The sequence below is a fragment of the Filicampus tigris genome, chromosome 6, assembly GCF_054856515.1.
Source record: "Filicampus tigris isolate MCC_2025a chromosome 6, RoL_Ftig_1.0, whole genome shotgun sequence".
Lineage (NCBI taxonomy): Eukaryota > Metazoa > Chordata > Actinopteri > Syngnathiformes > Syngnathidae > Filicampus > Filicampus tigris.
The window spans coordinates 10852457-10876905 of NC_141222.1; the positions used below are offsets into that span (position 1 = coordinate 10852457).

Here is a 24449-nt window from a genome sequence, read left to right on the forward strand (position 1 = left end):
TACATGCGCACACGCACACAGCTGCTAGGAACCATGTCAGAAGATGACGGATACAGTTGTCGCGGAGGGACAAGTCAAGTTTAGAGATGGGAAAAAGGTGAATTTTTAAACCCTTCATCTGATTATCAACTTTAACAATGTGTTTAAAGCCAATGAGGATTAAGGACATTTTTATTGTTTTTGTGTGTGTGTCCACACTCAACAGTGGAAGACTCGGTGGGTTGTCGTTCGGAAGCCTTCGCCGGTCGCAGGTAAGTATTTTCATTTTCTTCAATTGGTCTTGCATATATTCACTTACTCTGACAATTTGCAACAGTCTTATTTGGATATTTGCTTATAACCATAAACCGTAATTTGGACATGTGGAGGTTGTGCGCCTCCCAGAGGCTAATGCAACTATGCGTGCCAACACGTGGGCTTTGCCAAAGATCACCGGCTTGGGTCAATATCAAGTCATTTTAAAATTTGGAAATTCTCCAATTTGAACATCGACAGGGAAATTAGCATTGGGGAAGAGTTCTTAGGCTGTTTGTTTGGAAGAAAGCCTATTGTGTCAATAGCTAAAAGTGGCATCATCATTTCAGTGTAAAATAGGCCACTCGTGTCCTTTGAGAAATAAGGCAAAACATGCTTGGAATGGTGTGTGCTTGTGCGCGTGTGCACGTGCGTGTTCAGGGGAGTACAGTGATTGTCATTCTCAGCTGTGCCAGTGGATCAGCTCATTGTTTTAGGGTTTGCTATGGCAGCTGTTGCATAGACAGACACACTCCTCAAATGACACAAAGCTACTCTGTGTGATGTTATTAAGCACAAAGCGATTGCCAGTGTGTAAAGCTTGTGTCACGCTGTGTGCGTGTGTCCTGCAGACTGTCTGTCTGTGCTGGCCTACAAAGACAAGAAGAAAGCCAAGGAGCGTATTGGTGTGACACTAGAGGTACACAGCTTGTTTTTTTTGTTTGTTTTTTTTAATGGTGAATTTCTTTAGATGTGGACTGTACTGTATGTGCCTCACAATCAACCTCCAAATTCTGTCGAGCAAATCAGGACAGAACTGACAGCGGGCCCTGCGTGAGCAAGACAGAACAAAATAACAAAAATGCTACAATATCAAATGAGGCCATATATGGGGAATATCCTGCTTCTCCAAATCTATTGTGGCTTCATCGCAAACGCTCCCACGTTCACATTCCTCCATGTCGCCTCTGTCCCTGTTTTTTTCCTCCTTATAAGTTGTCCAGATCTCAATTAGGCAATCAGTGAAAATAGCAAATACACATTTTAGATACCTTATTTAGCTACATGAGAGGGGCGAACCAGGATGCTCTCCAGTTGTACTCCTATACAATATATACACCTGCATATATTCCAAAAAGATATTTTTTTCAATACAACATATGCCTTTTTTTTCAGGGCATCTACGGTGTGGAACCTGGGCCAGGTTATGATGGCGTCAGCTACACGCTCTCCATCCTCTGCCTGGCACACACATTGGTGCTGGGCTTCCACAGTCGAGAAGCTCTCCTGGCCTGGGACGCCCGTGTACGCTACAGCCTGGGGGAAGGTTAGTGGCGGGGTTACAGGTGGACTCTTAAGTCGCTAGCCTTGAAAGCTTCAATTCATTTTTTAGTAGCAGAGATGGCAAATTCAGATCCAGAAAGTAAAAACCCTGCCACAGTTTGTCTTGAGCCACAGGTGCTTCCAATCAACTGAGCTCGTTTATCTGCCGGTTGAGTAGGAGCACCTGTGGCTCAAGACAAACTGTGGCAGGGTTTTTACTTTCTGGACCTGGATTTCCCATCGCTGTCTAGCAGACTACATTTAAGATTATTAACCAGTTTCATGCTGAATACTGTCCCTCGAAATGGAGAGTTCTTGAGAGAGAAACCATGTGTTCTCATGACAAACGCCACAGGTGTGTTATGTAGCATGTTTGTCATAGAGTATTGCTTAATGTGTGATAAAGTCACTGCTCACAAAAGTTGGGAAAATTCAGCTTTCAGGTGAAATTCCAGGATAAATCTTCATTTTGACCTACTCTAAACTTTCATTACTTTTTGCAGAACTTGCTGTTCTCTAAAGGCCGCCACTCCCCATACCAAGGCTCAAAATAATCAGTTTTGCAATTCGCATCACGGTTTGCAACGTAATTTGTGTATTTTGCCCCACAAACGATGCCATTAAAACACAAAACTGCGAATGGGCCGGTGTTTATATGACAAAACGCACAGCTGCCAAATATAACAGAATCACTGAGTGAACGCTAACACCCGTAACACTGACGGAATATTGTTCTGAATAGTTAAAAAAATCTCTGTGTCTATCGCTGTGTGCGTGCGTGCGTGGGTGTGCGTGTGTGAAATTGAGAGGTGGGCCGTGTACCCACGAGTCATGTCTGAGCCTGGCGCCGTTCTGAAGCATATTATTACGACAATTGAGACTAAACACACCGAGGCTAGGCTGAGTCCAAATTCACAGGCTGCATCCTCCGAAGGCCGCATTTTCTGCCACATTTTTTCACCCGCATGACATCACTTCCGGCGTGACACGACCACACGTGCTTTCCAAATTCTAGGAAGACAATTTGCAGGCTGGGTCCTTCCACGCCTTCAAAGGCTCCTTCTCATGTAGCCTCTGTGGACCGCATAAACCGTGGCGAATTTGGACAGGCTTAATGTAAATTTTGACACCACGTGCGGTCGAATCGCGCCGGAAGTGACGTCCGGCGGCCGAAAATGCGGCCTTCGGAGGACCCGGCCTTTGAATTTGGACACAGAGTACATTAGCCTGCTTGAATAGCTGCGTCTGCGGTGCGCATGCTCTGTGTTGACGTAAATGCGTATAGTTACGCCGTCCTTTACGTGCTGGAAAATGGCAGCGACCGACCAAGGCGTGTCTGAGGAGAGAGAATTTTTTTCAAGCTCTTTTTAACTTCTTTTTAAAAACAATCGTGACTACTGTACAAAACAGATGAATCAATCCATCTTGACAAATCACGATCTTTACATCAATCTCTGTGTGTTACACCGCTGTAAAATGGCTCTTCTGATGAATGGAGGGGAGCATGCAAACAGAAAATGAATAATAGATGCACGGCCATGGTCCTTCAGGACTGTGTTGTGTTGCATGCTCAAATGCGAGCTGCTCAAGTGAAGTAGCACAAAGGCTGTTAAAACCTTTTTGTATTTGAAGCCTTATGTTTTTGATGAGTAACCATCACCCAAATACATCAGTATTCTATATATGTAAGTTTAGTTTTCTGTAGGAAACTGAAATATTCAATAGCTGGAGCCCTACATTCAACTGCCCTCTTATACTGTTGTATTTTTGTCGTTTAATAAAATCCTTGCATCTCTGGGATTAACTGGAAAAAATGCAACTTCAATTTACTCATTTGCTCCTCAAATGAAGTCCTTGATTAGCAAAATTGCTCCACAAAGAAAAAAGTTATTTTGAGCCTTGCTATATGCCGACAACAGTACGTAGGGCGCCATCGTCTGTGGGGGGGGGGTCCCAATTTGCGCAAGGGGGCGCATTGCTACATTATTGAGTACGCTCCAACACGCGCTTGACATATTTTTCCGTCAGACGTCTACACATGTTTTTTTTATTTTTGTTTTTTCATTGTTGTTGTTTTGAATGAACAAGCATGTCTTCTTTTACTGTATGCCTTTCTGTGACTTTTCCAGTCTCTCTGTCTGTGTTGGCTGATGACTGACACTGAGCTCAGTCGGTGGCCACTTCCCTCTGAGAACATCCTGTTTGAAGCCTCGCTTTGGCGAGGTGACTGTTGATGTATCGTTGATCACACACAAACAAATCGTTCGAAATTTTGATACAATGTCTATGATACGGGAGGTTAACCGCAAAAAAAAAGGTTTTATATTTTTTATTCCCAGTGACAACTTGAGCAGGTGATCTTGATAATGTTGTGTTTAAATAGTTAAGCTGTTGGTGATTTGTGACGGCGGGAATTAGTGAAGCGTTTGATTACTTTCTCTTTTCTGTAACTGTAACGGATTAAAGTTACATTTTATTTTGTATCCTGAATACAATACGTAACACCGGTACCCTGAATTGTCCAACTCCCCAAGCCTGCTTGTTAGAGAACGACAAAATGTATAAAACTTAATGAAATATTTGATAGGTGAAATTCATCTGTAAAAGCTATAAAGCATTTTAGACTCACCATAAAATTTCACTTGAAGGTCAAATATAGCAAATTTTATGTGAGTAGTATAAGTGTTCAAATGCATTAAATGGCTTTCAGAAAATTACATGAGCTGACTATAACATTGTTCCCGTGTAGTATGCCAATTGTAGGGATGACTTGTCAAAGCACATCTATTTTTTAATGATATGCACTATATTTGATTAAGTTTGCATACTGGAATAGTGATGCTTTTAGTCAAGCTCAAGTCATTACAAATGTGTATAATGTGTTAAGAATATAATCAAAATTTCATAGATATACAGTGGGTACGGAACGTATTCAAACCCCTTGAAATGTTTCACTTTGTGTCACGAGGATTGCGGGGGTGCTGGAGCCTATCCCAGCTGTCTTCGGGCAGTAGGCGGGGGACACCCCGAACTGGTTGTCAGCCAATCACAGGGCACACAAAGACAAACAAACAGTCACACTCACAGACCTTTCCTAATCAATTCCAATCATCTTAATTAAACACAGGATTCCAATAATGGTGTAGAAGCATCTCAAGGAGGATCAGAAGAAATGGCCTACATGTGAGTTAAATGTGAAGGTTGCTGCAAAGGGTCTGAATACTTATGACCATATAATGTTTCAGTTTTTCTTTTTTCATAAATTTGCAAAAATTTCTACATTTCTGATTTTTTCCTGTTGAGATGGGCTGCTGAGTGTACATTAATGAGATATAAAATGAACTTTTTTGATTTTGGCGAATGGCTGCAATGACACAAACAGTGACAAATTTCAAGGGGTCTGAATACTTTCCGAAACCCACTGTAACTAATCTATTCCTTTATTTTCCCGTGCTATGAAATTGTGCTTCCACCATTACTAACATTTTGTTTCACATTTTGAAAGTAAGCATGATGGGCTTGTTGTGAAATTGAATGAGAGGCTTTGTCATCTTTTAGAAACAGTATCTGCACTGAAATAAGGTTTGAAAAACATTCCCTCAGTTTGGGTTTTATTGCCGGTCCACCAGCATCTGGACCGTTCTGGCAGTCCACTTGCGATGGATTTAATTAATGGCCCCTGACAATACAGTGACCTGTGTGAATGCGAATAGAGAACGTGCACATTTTTGCCTTACGCGCATTTTGTCCCTCTCTGTTTTGGCCTTGCAGTCCACCGATTTGCTGTCAATGTGGAGCCCGGTACCAAATTGGAGATTGGCCCCGCCTCTCTCCACCTGTGCAACAACCTATTGGCCCTCACCAGGGGCCTCCCTCCCGTCATCATTGGCCACTGGAAGCTGTCCACTTTACGTCGATATGGCGCTGTGCCCAATGGCTTTGTGTTTGAGGGCGGGACTCGCTGTGGATTCTGTGAGTAAGACTTGACCACAGAAGGGAACGACGTATTTATGTTTCTTTGTAAATACTTCAAGCTTTTGATGTCATTGTAATGCCACAATGTGTGATACAGCTCTATTGGATGGTATTGGATCTCATTCGATTCTGCAGGTGTATCTTATGTTGTGAGTGTCGAATGGAAATTTAGGATAGACTTTTGTTGGAACTGATCACTGGGGCCAAAATCAAATCGATGCAATGAAGCCAGTGTCCGCAGTGTCTCTAGCGCAGGGGTCTCCAAGTCCGGTCGTCGTGAGCCACTATCCAACCTTTTTTATATGCTAACCTGTTTCAACACACCCGATTCTAATGATCAGCTCCTTATGTCCCACCAAAATTTGCTTTGTGTTTATGTGTACACTGTGTGTGCGTGTCGACTCATGGCTCCTACCCGACTAACCATGAGCTCTGCGGTCTCTTGTTTCCGTGCTCCGATGACCAACGGCTATTAATACCAGGAATTCTTGTCAGGCTTGTTCGGCCAATCACATTCTTCCTGGTGTGGCAACAGCCTTTTCTTGTCTTCTCATTGGCCTCAGAGCTGTATTACAAAACAGTAAGTGAATCACAGAGGAGATCATGTGAGTGAATTCAACACTAAGTATTTCAATTTTTGTTACATAACCGCAGTGTTAGTTATGTGTTTTACATGTGGTTATTAGAAAAAGAAGACTTTTTGGAAAGTGATCACCTTTCTAAGTTCAAAGTCTGTTAGACACTGAAATATGGAGCATTTCTGCTAACACATTCTTTCAGGTTAATTTGTTGCCTCCAGGCAGCCTTTAATTTTATTACATTTCATTGAGCTATGAAATCAAAATTTAAACACTGATTTCTGTAAATGAACTCAAGACAGGAATAAGTTTAGTTCAAATGGACCGAGAGTTTTGAGGCTCGGTAATAACTTCTTTCCCGAGGAAGAAATAAATAGACAAATTACACCAATAGAAATAATCATTTGCAGGGTCAGACTGTCACTATCATTAGATTTGAATGAACCTTTCTTGATGTTTTAAGTAACAACTAAATGTCCTTTTCATCGCTGACGTTTAAAAAGAAGCAAACCAATGTGAAACATAAAAAAAAACGGCCTTTCCTTTGTCATGGGTTTTATGGTGCACATGCTTTGAATTTGCTTCATGTAACGTGAAAGCAAAATGCACACTCAAAGTTATTAACTGAGTCTGTGTATGAGAGCATTTGAAATTATATGTGACACGAGAGACACTTGATGTTCCACTGTATTCATTTGTTTATGTCATCTGGCTTTTGCCTTCAAGTTACAATTACTTTTGCTGACTATCAAATCCTCGTCAGTACCAAATGGTGCAGAATAATGAGTTGCAATAATTACAAATAATTATGAACAGTTTTTCGGTAAATTGTTCTTTTGGAAAAGTGCACTTGGAAGTAATCAACGATCAAATAACCCTCATTTCCTGGGAGCCTTTTACGCTTTAGTGCGCGGGGGGAAAAAATCATTGCGCGTGTCTCGGTCATCAAAATCTGTCGCGGAAAGATAATTCACCCTTGAATGGCACCATGCGCACTCGTGCACTTTCACAGTCAGCACTCAGATTCCAACCAAGACCTCCGGCTGCTTAGTTGACAACCGAAGTGACATGACAAACTTTGCGACACGCACTCGCACACTGCAGTGGACAGTCTTGCGGTGCAAAGCACTTTTACTGGCAAGGAAAAGGAAATAATGACTTTGGAACGTCATAAATGTGACGAAATTCTTGCTGACTTCCTCAGTGTCAAAGCGTACACACTTTACATTGGTAGGCGAGCGGTTGTAATGAGCCAGCGGCACCCTCTAATCGATGTTTGGAGAGGAGCCCGTTCCTGGCCACTAAGGTTCACACGCATCCGCGTTGCCTCTGTAATGAACGAGGACACAGATATAAAGGCACGCAAATCCATCCGCAGGCAGCAATAAATGATCTGCTGCAGAGTTTGGAAAGCTGTCAAACGTGTGATAGGTGAAAGTAATTCAAAGCCCAGCGTGCTATGGCAGCAATTTTTCCATGTCCTTCGGTGCGCGCGCACACACGCTCGCGCAGAAAAAGATAGTTGAAGGCAAGGCAAGGCAAGGCAGCTTTATTTATATAACACATTTCATACGCAAGGCAACTCGACGTGCTTCACACAAGAAACAGGAAACAACACTTACAGGTGTTTACAAACACAACATTAATGACATTCAAAAGCAAAGCAGAGAAAAACAAAAGCAGCTTACAAAAATTACTAGGCAAGGCGGTTTTATTGTTATAGAACATTTCATACACAAGGAAGCAGAAAACTTTAAAAACATTTAAAAGTAAAGAAATAAAAGTGGGTTTCTAAAATATATAAAAGAAAAAAAAAGATTTAAAATTGTCTAGAGGACCTTAATCAAAGGTATGAGGAAAAAAAGCCAATTTTTTAACCTGTATTTAAAAGCATTTACACTCGGGGCTGGCTTGACTGCTGTTGGCAGTTTATTCCATTTGTGTGCAGCGTAAGAGCTAAATGCAGCTTCACCATATTTACCTTGAACTCTCAGTTCCACTAATTGACCCAAGTCTGCAGATCTCAGAACCGTACAGGGTTTATATTCAATCAGCATTTCATTCATGTATTCACGACCCAAACCAATCAGTGATTTATAGACCGGTAGCAAAATTGTAAAATCGATTCTACAGTTAATTGGGAGTCAGTGCAAAGCCTTTAGGACTGGAGTGATACTAAAAGGACACAACGTTTGAACACACAAGGTAGTAGGTTATTATATATATATATTTAATATACTTTTGACGATACAAAATAACAACATAATGGAAAACCAAAATGACCAACTCAAGAAAAAGAGGTACAATCAAAATGACACAATATCGATATTGGATAAGAAACCCCTCTGAAAAGAAAATTATTTTCCTCTTTGTTTATTGACTGTATATAATGAGTTTCACATACAAATTGAACAAGTGAAATCTATTTTGAAATGATAATAACAAATAATAAACGTTCCTACAATATTCTGCTGCATTAAGATGCACCTGTATTTGTTAATTACATGCTGCACTACATGCACAGAACACAGCTTCACGTGTTAAAATGTTAAACATTTCCGCTGTCACTTCAACACGCACAAAGTCAGTATGTTCAAGTTTTTGGATAATTTGCATTAACGGCTTCAAAATCAGAAGGTTATCAGAAAGAGCCCCTTTGAAATGTGTTATTCAATCAATCAATCAGTCAATCAAGGTCCACTTCAAATAAAAACAACATACAAAAACAGCACAAACAAAATATAAATTATCACACAATAAAAAGACAGGCATACCAGTGTTTCCACATGTCCGACTGGTAGCGAATTGCACTAACCCAAATGTTTGTGAGTGACACCAAAATTTCATTTTGAGACCTTCCTTGCCTGCAAATAAAACTGTGCATTAGAGTTCGTAGTACCGCTTGCAAAGTGTTCACTCGTGCGGAGACAAACATCTCAGTCGCACTAGTCCATCGAGGTCTTCTCAAGAGCATCCGCAATGCGTCATTGTAGGCCACCTGTAGCCTGTACATCCTGGTTCTTTTCTATTGAATCCATAGGTGGGCTGTATACAGAGGTGTGCAGTATGACTTAAAAAGAGTCAACCTTACATCATCAGCACATGAACCGAACTTGCGCATCAGTGTATTAGCCTGAGCATACAAAATTCTACATTGCCTATAAATATCATCATCATCATCCGCCATGTTGGCAGTGACGATGTGCCCGAGATATTTAACTTTATCGGTTACAGTGAGAACTGCGTTCAACAGATGAAAAAGAGGCTAGTTCATGTGTTTGTCCACCTTTTCCCTACATATCATAACCGCACTATTTGTTGAATTATTTTTTATGCCATGCTGCAAACCGTAATCAGTACAGATGTTAAGAAGCTGCTGCAGGCCAGCAGAGCTCGGACTAAGCACTGCTAAGTCATCAGCATATAGTAAATGATTTACAATTACATTTCCAGCCACACAACCAGTCTTACATGATTCGAGCATTGTTGAGAGTTCATCCATACACAAGTTGAATAAAACTGGGGACAGAATTCCACGCTGCCTGACTCCATTGATTACATTAAATGGGCTGGACACGTTATTCCCCTGCTTAATCTGCATCGTTTGTTTTTCATACCACTATATTAAAATCCGCACAATGTATTTGGGAACACCTCTCTGTATCAATTTCATAAAAAGCTTTTGGTGATTCACCCTATCAAATGCTTTACAAGCATCTAAAAAACACATAAAAACTGATGAATTCTGTCGCTTGTATTTCTGGACAATTTCTTTTCATGCATATATACGGTACACATGTCTGTGCCCAACATAGCCTTGAACCCAAATTGATTATCAGTAGATGTAACAAATTGTGAAATCCTGTCCAGTATGATTGATTCCATGACTTCTGACACTACGCTAGCAAGCGCTATAGGTCTATAGTTGTCGGAATTGCCAACCTTCCCAGTTTTATCCTTGGGACTGGGGTCGATAACACAGTTAGCATAGTGTCAGGTAAGAATCCATGAGAGAGAACGGCTGTGAGACAAATGGAGAGCAGTGGTGCTAACCTTGCACTTGCAAACTTTAAGCGTTCAGCTGTAACACAATCCTGCCCACAAGCCTTATTATTAGACAGTTTAGTGACAGCTTTGAGAACTTCATTTGACATTATTATTTCTGCATGGCCAACATCATTCAAGGCAAAAAGGCTCACGCCGAAGACCATTACATAATCCACCGTAGTGCTGACGCCATAGCTCTAAGATGTCATCAGTGCCACGGATGCCATCAATTGCACTCGGCAGATATTTTTGACAGGCTCTCATGTGTTTTAACTCCTTCCAAAAGTCATGTTTGTTGCTACATAAGAGTTTCCTGGCCAATGAATGGGCTCTCTTACCATATTCATTTTTAACTATAAAACGCAACGCATACTTATATTGAGCATTCGTGACGTCTTTATTAAAAAAACTCCGCGACATGTGTATTCCATCCTGGATTTCTTTTCTTTGCTTTCTGTATAGGTTCACTTGATTTAAGCAGCACTTTGACAATATTTCCATACATAGCATTTATAGCCCTATGTTTAAAATTTTTGCAATTTACATTCCTACACATGACAGCCTCCTTGGGCAATGAGAATTATTTAAGAAAATTATCTCTAGTCACAGAATAACTAAATATTTGTAAATGTTTGTTATTGTAAGGATTTGGTTCCCATCCGCACTGTCCATATTTGTAGGCGTCATGTCACAATTTGCAAGTCATTACTCACAAGCACGGGCGTCACCAGGTTTTATTTTTCAGATTGAAAAAGATGAAATCAGGCGTGAAAATATGTCAATTTTGGGTGAGATTGGCCATTTTGAAAACAAAACACTGATTTACTATTTAAACATCATATCAACAGTTAAAACGGATAAACTTGCAACTGCTTGTTGTACGCCCGTAGTTGACATCGAAACAGGAACAGCACAGGCGCTCCCTCGCTGTCTCTCAATTCCCACACTCACGTCCAGGAACAGTGTTGCGTATGAAATTGTAAATAGGAACACTCAAACTCAACATAACATATTTGCCACAAGCCCTCAACGCCAACACATAACTATAAAACACATAACCCAGCTCATTACCATATATATGTTACAGTGCTTGAAAAAATACCTTCCTTCTATTCTTTAAAGGGGAAGTTTACGCCACTAAGATCGTCATTAGAGAACAGCAACTTGTGCAAAAAGTACTGAAACATGTAACAATTGGACATTTAAAACCTTAGAGAAGGTCACATTTAGTTCACAGAGAAGGTCACATTTAGGTCACTTGTAAAGGTTTGAATGCATTTTAGGCTCATCCTGAAATTTCACCCAAAAGCCAATTTTCCCTAACTTTTTGTGAGTAGTGTGTAAAGGTATAAATGTAAAGGTTTATTTTTTGTGTAAAGTTATATGTTTCTAACTTTTGCTTCCAATGTTTCACTTATGCTGCAGGGGCAGGAGTTTTCTTCTTGTCCTGCTCAGATGGAGAGCAGATCAATTTTCTCTTTGACTGCATTGTCAGGGGCATCAACCCCAGCAGGGTCCCGCATGGGCTGCGACCTCCACTGCCAGGTCAACACACACGTGCATGCTCTGCCGCCTGTTAAGCGTTCGGCATTTGTTTCAGGTGCCACGCTAACGGAAACGCCTCATAGTCAAAGCCTTTAAGGCCAGCCTATTAGTAGGCCATGTCTTTGCACATGACTTGTGTGAAATGTGTTGCTAAATTCACGTGCATTTTTAAGACACTGTGTGCCAAAGACATGCAGGAGTGACATCTGAGGAGAGACACGGGATGTGAGCAAAGATCCGACAATACCTTCTTATAGAATCTAACAAACGTGCTTGTTTCACCGTGGCTGCCCCTGCGTGTTAACAGCCAGCGGAAGAGCACCGCAATACTATTTAAAAATATTCCCACTTGGTGCACGGCCACTTGTAGAGTAATGTAAAATTTTGGCCCGGATCCAGTTTCCTGCTAATGTGGATACACAATGCCAAGTCACAACAGGGGTCAATGCATTCGTAGCACCAGTCACCAGTGTAATTGTTGACACTTGCTGGCCCTAGCATGAAGAAAACCTGCACCTAATAATATTGAAATATTTTCATGGAACAAAAATTCTGCAAAACTCTTCACGTAGTTTTGATGGACAGTGTCAGGGAGTTATTGATTTATTCAGCAGATATCTTCATTAGTGCGGCATGCTGTTGTTGTCAGCAGGTGTTCACTCCAACGTGCTTGTGATGGGCTGTTTTCACGGGCTGTTTTTTTTTTCCATGCCACATTTAATTAATAATGTAAAGGCTGTCTGCTGTGGGGCCTGGCGTCCTTCACTGCTGTTAAAATTAGCATAGCTTAGCCACGCTAGGAGGGATGTTAGTTGACACCTCACAAAGTGTTGTGAAGAAACTTAGCATCAGCACGTTAAGCATTAGCTGAGAGGCACACATCCAGGGGTTGGGTTGTTGTCACCTATGTGCACAAAATGACCCTCTGCAATGTGCGGGTGCTCACGCTCAACTCATTCCCCCTCTCCATTATGCAGACATGAAACATGAGTTTAGTTTGTTTTTAGCAGTGAGTTAAGATATATTAATTGCTCTTTTTATATCCTGCATACTTGTTTTAATTTGGCTAAATACTGAGCTTCATTTGTGTGGAGGACTGAAAGTGCGAAAATTAAATAAATAAATACACCGTTCAATGTTTAATTAAAAATATCATTGATTAATTAAGTGTTCCATTCATTAATTAAATGTGGAATTAAATCAATCAAATAAATAAATGCAACAATAAATAATTATAGTCATTAATTAATTAAATATGGAATTAAATAGATCACGGTATTCTTAAATGTGTCATTAATTGATTTAATTACTTTAATTAATCAATAAATTAATTAGATTTTAAATTAAGCATTGAATGGTGTATTTATTTATTTAATTTTGGCACTTTCAGCTACTGCAGTGCATGAGTGAATTGTGATTGGACAATGTTAAAATGAAACGAGGAAAACTGTGGACAAAATGCTAAATACCTGCACAGTCTGGACAATACATTTTGCTGCATATATTTTCATAACAGACAGAGGTGCTTGGCTTGTTAGCTTTCAGGGGACATGGTTGACTATAGCTCATGAGTGATGTTTGGCTCTGTAAGCCCCCCCCCAATTGGTGCATACTGATATATTTCTCCGCACAGAGGTTTACCAATATTCTTTTCTGTGTTGCTATAAAAGCAGAGCACCTCAAATCTGATCCGGCATCAGTTGAAGAACGGCTCAATCAGGAAGCCTCCGAGCTGGAAAAAAGACTCAGCATGCTGTCAACTTGCAGTCTTGCGAGCAGCACAGGTAAATCTTATCGACACCGGGCTTCTCAAATTTTTTGCTGGGTAGAAAGTCTGATTTTAATTAGTGCATTCAAAATATACGGCTTCAATGTCATAACACACCTTGAAACTGGAAAATATGTCTTAATTTTATCCATACATTCATCCATTATAAAACTGCTTATCCTCACGAGTGTCACGGGGAGGCCGGAGCCGATCTCAGATGTCCTCGGGCAATAGGCGGGGGTACACCCTGAATTGGTTGCCAACCAATCACCAATCTTTAAGTAGCCCGAAGCTAAGGTAGAAATGAGTAATTTATTTATTACATCTTCACATATGCATGCATTTTCTTCTTCTTTTTTTCTTTTTCTTTTTTTTTTTTGACACATGCATACGGCATAATTTTTCACGTATTATTTTGTGGACTCCCAAACTACTGTTTGCAGACCTCCAGGGGTCCCTGGGCCCCAGTTTGAGAGCCATTTGCTCTACAGGTCAGGTCTTAATTGCAGAGCCATTACAGAGCCATCCTGGTCGTAATAATGTGTGTATTGACTAAGGGCCACAAGTCATTAATGCTGATTATAATGTTTTGGATGAGCGCTTTCATGATTTCTACAGACGGTAATGAGAGAAGTGTTAAGTCCTTAAAGAGGAAGTCACCCCAAACTTATTTTTTTCAAGAATATGTTCTATGCAAGCCCACTTGTTGAAACAAGGCATTCTGATAAACATTGCATATGTGGAATAAGATTTAATCCACCCGTTTAGCCATTTCAGGGAGGGCCATTTTGTCACTTCAGTCGACTGAAAATGACATCACAACTGCTCAGGGCTCAGGTAACAACCAATCATGGCTGCCGTGATTGGTCGTTATCTTGAGCCGTGAGCAGTTGTGATGTCATTTTCAGTCGACAAAAGTGAGAAAATGGCCGCCCCCTGAGATGGCTAAAAAGGGCTGGATTTTGTTGCTTAACTCATATTCCACAAACGCAATATTAATCAGAATGCCTTGTTTCAACTAGTGGGCCTGCTCAGTACATATTCTTGGAAACAATGTTTGGGTTGATTCCCCCTTTAAGCTCAGTCAATGAGTCACTGAACAGGTTTTGATGATTTTCTTCTCAGCCTCCACTTACAGCTGCAGCACATCTGTTGCCACGGACGACCGCAGCAGCATCTCCAGCTCCTCCTCCAGCCAATCAGACACCAGCTACGGGAGCCGGCGTCCTTTCTGGGCAGAGCCGTTAGCCAAGTTGTACCTCCCCAGCGAGACGGCGTCGAGCTCGTCCACGCTGAAGGCCTTGACCGCTTCTGATGACCGCCTGTATGCTGCTGTGATGGGGGGCTGTGGTCCATCTTCCACGCAACCCCACCCTCGTGGTCTCCATGACAGCGGGCGCCAGAGCTCATTGGACAGCGGCATTGGGATAGCGACCGGGAGCTCAGGTAGCTTCTCCTCCTGTACAGGGAGTGTGGACATGGCCACTCAGGGAGCAGGAGAGGAATTTGGCTCCCTGGCCACTCTACCTGCTCCTCCTCCCTCTGCACCTCCCCCTCCCCCCGAAGATTCTCCGCCTTCACCTGCCCAGTCCACGTCTCGCCAGGAGCACAGCAGTGGCCCCTGCCGGTGCACCCCTCAAGAGTCTGGGTTTGGTGATGAGTGCCAGAATTCCGGCCTGCTCAGACAACGTTATGATACGCCCAGGAGTCTGATCCAGAACAGGGCCCTGAGGGACCCCTCGACAGTTCAGGAGCACCTCTCTGAAACAGGCACCATGTGCAGGGATCGGCTTGCGAGTCAGGACCAAGGACTGAGTGAAGGCATTCCAGGGTCGGAGCCTCAGCGTCAGGCTTTGATGCAGGGCTCGCTCTCCTGGCTCACTGACAGGACGCCCCCTGTAGACAATGAGGACAAGTCCGTCCCCCGGCAACTGTTCTTAGCTGGAAGGTCGCTTTCTGAAGAAAGACAGGTACTGAAGGGTTCACATCAGTAGAACTATTGAGTAGACACGGTCAGTGTTTCACAACCTTTTTGAGCTGAGGCATATTTTTTTAAATGAGAAAAGTCTAACACCGCAAAACCAAAATGTAACAAAGTATATACAATACATTGAAATAATACCTTTAGGCTTCCTCTCATTGTAATTCTGCCAATATACTCACTAGCTCAATTCTGGATGCGTCCAAAACCATCTGCTCTCTCTAACTTTGTCCCCAAAAACATCTACGCTTGGATACAAATAGTATGTATGGCCTTAGGGGCATTTGTGTTTAGAGGTTCCACTATACCGGACACTTTTGTGGAGGAAAGGAAAAGAAGAACATGGCATGCGTTCCTGTCAGACATTGCCAGGAGCTGCTCTATTCCTTTTGATACATTTGTCTGATAACTCAAAGGCTCTCAGAAAGGACCGCTGGCCTTGTGTTTAATTGTGTTTAAAAAGCACATTATCATCAGAGCGGCTTGTGATTTCTAACATTTCGTTTGGGTGTGTGCGTGCACTGCATATCCAGCAAAAGTGGACTTGTTAACTTACTGAGTAGTGATGAAACTAGCAGAAACACAGAGAGAGAGAGAGAGAGAGAGTGGTGCTGTTGACTGAATGACAAATGGCTGTTCTTTATGTGTTCTGTCCTGAATTCTAAAGTGTCACCAGCTCAGTGTGCAGAAAATTAAAACACTTTGTTTTTGGTCATAAAACAACGCACCTTCAGTATGATTAATGATGTTTATTCAGTATTTACTGGGTTAAACAAACAATATTGCTTGCCTTTCCGTCAACTCTTGTCTTTTTGCACAGTGTTGTCATGGCTTTGATAACTACATCACACCAGAGCAGTGGCGCAGAGCAAGTAGCAGAAGTTTGCTGATGCAGGTAAGATTTGATAGATTAGTCTTAAGGATTCAGAATAGTTCCTAAAATATTCCAGAGAAACAAGTAGGAGCAATTTTGTTACAAGAGACCACCCGGTGGTCTATTGCAACTGACTGGGCAAGAGGCGGGGCCAGCCTGGGCCACCAGCCAATTGCAAGGCACATATAGACAAACAACCATTCACACTCTCACACTTACGGACAATTTCGAGTCTTCAAGGAACCTAGGCTGGCATGCGTGTGTTTTAGCATGAGAAAGGAAGCCGTACTCGCTCAACTTTGTGGCGCACATGCAAACCATGAGTCCTCTGTGCTGCCCAATAATAACTGAATTATTCATACGCTTGCTTGCTAGGTTGGCAACTCCTCATCAGGTCCATGGCCTTCTGCTGAGTTACCAGGTGTGTTATTTCAACAGTCTGCTTGTGCCACTGTCAGAGTGTGTCATCAACTCGGATGTGTCCACACACAGACCAGCTGGGCGTGAGAGGGGATCACCATGATCGTCAGGATGTCGATCTGATTAGGACGCTGTCCTCGGTGCCACCCTCCAGCCCTGAGCAGCCAATCACACTGAGCACAGCCAGGCCACAGTCAGCCTGCGGTAAGTTTTATCACACTCAAAATAAACTATGTGTATGCTTTAATTTGCCCAAAAAGGTGAAAGCATGTTCCCAGGCTATCAAAGTCGTGCTTATTGGGGCCGCCATTTTGAGGTCATTTTACTCTCACGAGAGTGCGAATTAGCAACAACGTGATGAGTGTTCTCCAATTATGGCGCAACAAAACGCTGGAGTAGCTTCTTTATTTGCTAAGAAAAACTATACAGTTAGTAAATATTCAACAACCTCAAGCCACATATTCAATTTCATCACAGTGCATGTACAAAAGCTACATCATAAACCATGATCATAAACGGAGTGGTATAAAAGGACACGTAACTGTACATGTAATTCTTCTGTTTGCTCCCCCACTGCCACCGCTTTCCTATCCAGAAGAGGGCTCCATTGTTAGGTACACGCATGGAAACAACGGCGCCATGGCAACAGCTCAGCGAGTGGGTGTGGAGTATGCACTGGGCAGGGAGGGCCAACTGACTCAGATGGACAACAGGCGGCGAGGGCCACTGCGCTGACTTTGTTACCACCCAGGTGGGTGACGTTCAGCGCTTTTTCACTGGAGTTTTTCACGAATAAGCTCATCATCTCCCTACAACATCCAGTTTTGCTCTTGATCAGGAATTGCAGAACAATTCATTCCACTTAGAAAATGAATGTCCAGTATGGTATGGTAAATTCCTAGAAAGTCTGTTGTGTGGATGATGTACAGTAATCTCCCGCCTATTTGTGCTGTTTTAAACCACCATTATTTCCTGAAAACTCAGCTATTTGTGGTTCTGTATATGTTTGGGGCTTTCTATTATGGTCGTGGATGCCAAAAGATGGTTCCAAACCCTAGCTTCTTTGTGTTTTTCTAAACTAAAAACATCTCTAACCATTTATTTTTAAAGGTAACGCGAGTTCAAATATAATATGCTGTATAGTGTATTTTAAACACCCTGTAAAGTGAATTCAGAGATGTTTTTTTTTCAATACATTGTACCTGTTTGAAGATAATGTGCAAAGACTGAGAACTATATAGCACTTAATTATGGAAATATAGATAGTTGTCGATCAGATCACGTGATTGGTGTTTGTTTGCCCGCCATGATGGAGGTCCACATTTGGAGGATAAAATGGGCTTGAAAGACCATACACTACAAAAAAAGTAAAACTAGTTGTATTTTTGGGGGCTAACAGTAATTTAAGTTGGAACAACTTTAAAATATAAATTATTGACATTTATGGCAACAATGTTAGTTGCACAACAAACTAGGCAAGGTGTTTGCTCCAAAACTATTTACCAAGTTGTTTTTACTCAGTTTGGTAAACTCTTATTTCTTTGTTGTGAAATGTGGTAAAGCCAATTTTCCTAACAGCAAAACTTAAAACATTTTGTTGACTTGTCCAATTTAAAATTTAAGTTTGTTGCCTTGAAATTTTGAGTTCACATTTTTTTGTGTTTTTATACGGTGTAGTAGACGACTCTTTCGATTTTTTTTTTTTTTTGTATCGCCCTAATATCAGATATGTTGTAACATTTCCCATCAATTTAGATGTGCCACGATATGGGCTAAAAAGCTGAGAGAAGAGAAACGTTGGATTCACTGGCAACGGCATGACATGATCACAAAGTGGTCATCATAAACAACTCCGATCCCGACACAATTCAATTCCTCTCTCATCGCCTGCGTGCAACGATAAGCAGAAATAAAAATCAGAGTGTTTGACTTAATGAAAAGTTGGAAGCTTGGCTTACTTTAGCTTAAACAGCATTGGCTTTGCCAAACATTAGTTTCAAGGCTAGATGGCTGTTAGCTTGGCAGGAGTCATCAAAGAGTCTGACATTTCTGCTATCTATCGCAAGACATTTGTTTTCACTTTACAGGGACTGGCCTTTAAAATGTTTGAGGACCAGAGTTCATGGTATATTTGTGGTTTAACCCATTAAAGCCTGAAGCCCCTTGTGAGACATCTCTCTAAAACCTACGGTCATCTTCTCGAGTCACCGTTGGATACCTGACATTTTCGCCACCTACAGAATAATTAATATCTCAGCCCCTGTAGCAGAAACATAATTCTAAAAGAATTTGATATCTTAGACATGTGGCTTTCACACATGCCCGAGTTTATTCATCTTTACTGTTTCAATCGAAGATGCAAGTGAAGCACTATTTTTAATTGAAAAAAAAAATAGAGTGGTAATTACCATGTTCTCTTACAAAGACGTTGAAATCGTCATTGTCTCCGAACATATATCTTAACCATACATCACGTTTGGATGGTTTCACGGCTTTAAAGTCCGTCACCGTGTTGTCTATACCAGTGTTTTTCAAACTTTTTTGAGTCCAGACACATTTATTTAATTGAAAAAAATCCCGCGGCACACCACCAGCTGAAATAGTGAAACAAATGCTTATTTTAACAATATAAGTGTTATATTGTTTATATAAGCATCTTTTTAACATTGAAGGATGACGTTATATTATAATGTCTTGTGTAGGAATTAAATAAACACAAAGAAAAAAGTATTTTATAATGTTTCATTTTGAGACTTGTGAAACATGGGCCTGTTTGGATAAACATGCGTCACTAATTCGCTTGTAGCCCTGCTACAAAGGGTTGCGTCAGGAAGGGTATCCGGCGTAAAACACTTTGCCAAATCAAAGATGCGAATCAAGCATGCAATTGATTCGCTGTGGCGACCCCTGATGGGGAAAGTCGAAAGGACAACAACAACTAATTCGCTTGTTTCTAAACAACGACAATTAGCTTCTTGCTGCTGCTGCTGGTATGGAAGAGTACTACAATGTAGTAAAGACATGATTATGCTGCCAAGCTCTAGACCGCACAGGCACACAAATTAGATCATTTCCCACGGCACATCTGGCAATATCTCGCGGCACACTGGTCAGTTTGAAAAACACTGGTCTATATCACTGCCGTGACTTACATCAGAGCTACCACGATCGACTGTGCCTCCATTACTCCGCGAAAAAATTCCGGATATCCAACTCTCGACAGCGTCACATTCACTGTATTTTTTGGTGCATTTCATTGGCTAAGAGACTGAGAATTGGATTAAAAAAAGAAAAGGATTTTCTGTATATCAGATTTATATTAGTTTTTGTTGACTGCATGGCACTTAAATCCGCTGAGACTCTTTTTGTAGGAGAGAATGGCTGTTCAGCAATATATTGAGAAGTCACCCTTTTAATTGGTTTATTTTTCCAACATGTGTACCGAGTGGAGCACTGCTTAAAGCCTCATCCCCAGCCGACATCATATAAATTGTATCTTTTATCACAAAGCGGGCACACCATATGATCACATGACAAACTCGGGCCCTCCTGTCATTTGACTGTTTGGAGGCCCGGCGTGCTTGGAAATCATTCCACATCAGAGCCTAAGTGCGTTCGATTGAAAAAGCAGCTTCTGAGTTATTTCTCAGGTGCGCAGTTCACGAATCCAGAGAGACTGGAGAGAGTGATCAGTCAGCCAGTACCATTATTCATCACAGTAATCGATGCCGATGCTTACGGTCCGGGAGAGGGTGCAAACTGATGAATGGCAAAGCTCTGCGTGTGTGATCCAATTTGCCACCCCCGTCTTGATGTCATCAAGACAAATAGGCTCATATTTGACCCAATTTACTTTTATGGGACTTGTGTGTCTGAGGAGGAAGCTTATGATGCTGAGTCACAAGGAAGTTCCAATTTTCTCAGCAGTAGTCCGCTCATTTCACTGCGGGGATGGATTTCCCCGACCATGTTTGTAAATAGCAAACTATTTTATTCATGCCAAGTTAACGGATGATATTAAACTCTATTTTTCAACTTTTACTCTTTGTATGTTGTCGCCACACATTTTATTAAACATTATAGATTGGTGCAATGTTTTTGCCTCTTCACTCCTTAACATTTTTGTTTACACATATTGGTCTCCAGACTATTGCGACAGATCCAAGAAGTAACAACCAATTTGAAACTGCCGGCCACTGTGTAGGTAAAACATTACAATTTCCTTTTTTTCCCACTCTTGCGTTAGCCTTTGTGATTTGTTCCTTGCGTGCTGCTTCTGAACATTAGATCAATTGTTACAACTTCACTGATTTCGAACAACAACAAATCTGATCATTTATTACAAAAACATGTCGGTTTATAGGGAAATCGTTTTCATGTATGTACAAAAAAACACAATTTGTTCTGTGATTCATAAACTCAACAACAAATTAACATGCAAACACCAAGGCCGCAAAAAAATGGTGTGACAGTGGCTCAACTGAGTTTGTATAAGAGGGGACGCGGGACTTATTTGAATTCATTGATCCTTCAGCGGCATTGTCACGAGCGAGGTCCTCACAGCTCATTGTGGGCCAGACCCTGACCAGAGATCTTGTTGTGCAAGTCCTGCATGTGTTTCTTCATCTGCAAGAACAACATTTTGTCGCTTTTGAATTCTCACTCGATTTGAACTCAACACGTGGAGTAAGCACACATGATCCTTAACCTCAGACTGACGTTAACAGTGAACGCCCTTGAAAACTGAAATACCTTGTAGCCCATCTCCCTGGTCTTCTCAGCCAGGGTGTTGTACTTTTCCTGGTTCCTCATGATGTGCTGTTTGTCTCCTAAAGCCTCCACGTGTTGCAGCTTCTGGTGGGAAAGCTCCAGCTGCTCCTGATAGTGGCTGTGCTTCTCCACTTTGGTCTCAAAGTGATGCAGCTCCTCCTAAATGGACAAAAAAAAAAAACCAAAAATACTGACATCATACATTGTAGTTATGGCTTCCCTCAGAGGCCCTTTACGAATGGGAAAACCATTATACATGTGTAGTCACCTCAGTACAACGTATACAACTATTGTATACAAAGAATTTGGTGAAAAAAAAAAAATGCTTGGAATGGCCTGGTAAAAGTTAAGAAAAATTGCAATCCTGGTCCAGATTTTATGGCAAAATGAAACAAGCAATAAAACATTCAGTAAAAAAGTTCTCATTTGTTTTTGTGGGCCACAAAGTGAAAAGAGACTTTCGTAAATATAAGACTCAATTTAATGAAATGCGGGGTTGACTTCAAGGTAAAGCTCCAGGGCAAGGACACAAATGATTGGACTTTTTGATGCCAACACTTGACTGAGAAATCTTCGCGACCAACTAGATACTCCAAATTCAGTTGAGACACATCTTTAAGGTCGTGCAATTCAACCAAACTTTTCAAGAAATATATTCCTCCGAAGTCACATAAAAACCTGGCGGTCGAGCCAGCGCTTGTGCCAGATGAAAGATGATGAATTTCGCTAACCTTGTGAGACTTCAGTGAGCATCCAAATGGTTAAGGCCACAAGTGTATTCGATTTTTTTGGTGACACCACCAGAAATAGCAAAGAGGAAACATACAATGACGACGATAGAGCAGTAAATGGACGTGACGTGGAGAAGCGGTGGCTGTTCTGGCCGCTAAGTACACTACTGTATTGCTGATGATAAGAGCAGAATGAGCTGCATTTAATCTCTTATGACAAGCAGCCATTTTTATACAAGGGGACGCTTACGGCCTGCCCTGCTGGTGCTTGTCCCCGCTTGGGCTCTTATGCAAATTAGCCTCACGGCTGTCCAACACTCTTAAGTCACAGTTAAGTGTTAAAATGTGAGAGTTGATGAAGATTTTATGATGTTTGAAAAAGGATCAAATCATCAACTTTCAACAATGCATAATAAAATTGATATATACTAAAGTCAATTTTGGAGGTACATGCACCTGAGTATTTGGTCTTCGGACGACTTTTTTGCTTTTACTCCCTACATTTGGAAATAGATAACTGCACTTTTAAATCCTTTGTCAAAAATTGTAAACCCGATCAACACTCAGAACATTTTGTCAGCCTCATACCATCAGCCAGACTTCAAACTAGTGTTGTCACGATACCCAAATTTTGACTTCGACACTGCACCTGCAGAAAATACCTCGACACCGGTACCGAAAAGGTACCTTAACAAAAATCTAAAATCAGCAAAAGCAGAGTTAAAACTGACAAAAGAACTTCAATTTTTTTTTAAATGTATTATTAATTCAAAAATATTTAGGATATGCTTAAGAAGAAAATAACATTTTAAAGTGTTAAACATTTGCGCACGTGGGGGAGTGAGAATAATATATTACAGTGTTTCTTTCTACACTTGATTATTTATATTTATAGACTACGTATATATATATATATAAAAATCGAAATTGACAGTATGAAATACTTATATTTTCATATTTTCAGTTACAGTATATCGCCCAGCTATAGCCGCAATTCTTTTTTTTCTCTTGCTTTTCTTCATTTGAAGCTTTTTTTTTCTTGTGCCAAGTTATCAAAATGGTTATTGTATATATATATTGTATTGTATATGAATACATTTTTCTTCTGTACTCAAGCAGACTTCAGAGTCCATACTTTTATCTAAGTACAGGATTTGTCTACTTTTTTCGACAAAAGTATTGGTACTTGAGTACAGTGTGTGAGTACTTTTGCCACCTTTGGAGGTTCCCCTGTCATGTGTGTGCAAGTGTCCATACAAAGACACAAACAAATAGATGAAAGTCAGTGTGTCAGAGGAGACGTGAAGCCCACCTTGAGAGAGTCCAGCTCATCTTTGCTGAGGTTGGCTCTCTTGGCAGCCTCCCACAGTTCGATCACACGGGGCTCCCGGAATTCTACAGAGCAACATTTGACACACATGAAACTGCTTTCGGCTTCCACAAAAGTGCATTGAATACAAGCGCTTGAGCGAAAAGAGGCAGCGGGAATGCAACCGGGAGAGAACGAGAAGTAAAAGACTAAGAGCGAATCAACAAGACGAAATTTGCCAACGGACTCGGTGAGATCCGAATATAATGAAATGGGATTTCTTCTATTGATATGCAGAGTGTGTGTGGGTGTTCCCCCTCACCGCTGTCCTCGATGAAGCCCTCGTGGCTGAGCTTACGGAGGCGCGCAAAGCCTTGGTTGAGGTCTCTCATCTTCTGCTTCAGCTCCGTGTGCTTCTGCTGCACCTCCTGCTCTTTGCCGTCGCCCTCCAGGGGGGAGATTACATTCTTGTGGATCTCTGGGAGTCAGAGGGGTACAGGTTAGGAGTCAGAGAATCATGTGTGGGAGGATGAGCGGTTTAAATGATGCCATAAGACATTAATCATCTATTTGGCTTTTTTCTTAATATAGCATTGATTTTGTGGAAAGGGCACACTGGAGCCAATATCATTACACAGCATTGTGGGTAGTGGTGAATTTTTTATTTTTTTTGGTATGATGCGGATATGACATTTTACGCCAGTTCAAAACTACAACCACAATAGCAAACATATTATTATTCTTAAACCCAAACAATCGCATATCTGTAACCAGTGGCTGGTCAACTGAGGGTCCATACTTCCCTTGAGGACAAATAATACTGATAGTAAAATGAAAACATTTTCAAATATATGTTTATGTGTTTGCATGAGCAGGATAAACAATCGGTTGGTA

At 41.3% G+C, this 24449-nt stretch overlaps 2 protein-coding genes across 3 annotated transcripts in view; one reads left to right on the forward strand and one right to left on the reverse strand.

Moving 5' to 3' along the window:
- dok7b (docking protein 7b) lies at window positions 1–21163 on the forward strand. Of its 2 annotated transcripts, none has more exons than XM_086033737.1 (12): window positions 1–97; window positions 206–251; window positions 867–934; window positions 1411–1561; window positions 5329–5529; window positions 11583–11702; window positions 13373–13486; window positions 14596–15440; window positions 16272–16346; window positions 16701–16746; window positions 16818–16949; window positions 17341–21163. In XM_086033737.1, the coding sequence occupies exons 1-12, from the start codon at window positions 44–46 to the stop codon at window positions 17478–17480; spliced, it is 1992 nt and encodes a 663-aa protein (XP_085889863.1). In that variant the 5' UTR covers window positions 1–43; the 3' UTR covers window positions 17481–21163. The 2 variants fall into 2 exon arrangements, with proteins under 2 accessions (XP_085889863.1, XP_085889865.1); XM_086033739.1 differs by having other exon boundaries at window positions 2–97; window positions 13376–13486.
- lrpap1 (low density lipoprotein receptor-related protein associated protein 1) overlaps window positions 21056–24449 on the reverse strand; it is a 14308-nt gene continuing 10914 nt past the window's right edge. Inside the window, exons 5-8 of the mRNA XM_086033740.1 lie at window positions 23878–24033; window positions 23559–23641; window positions 21498–21674; window positions 21056–21371 (exon numbers count right to left, since the gene is read on the reverse strand). Of these exons, the coding sequence (XP_085889866.1) occupies window positions 21303–21371; window positions 21498–21674; window positions 23559–23641; window positions 23878–24033 (485 nt within the window). The 3' untranslated portion in view covers window positions 21056–21302. The remainder of the gene's footprint in view (window positions 21372–21497; window positions 21675–23558; window positions 23642–23877; window positions 24034–24449) is intronic.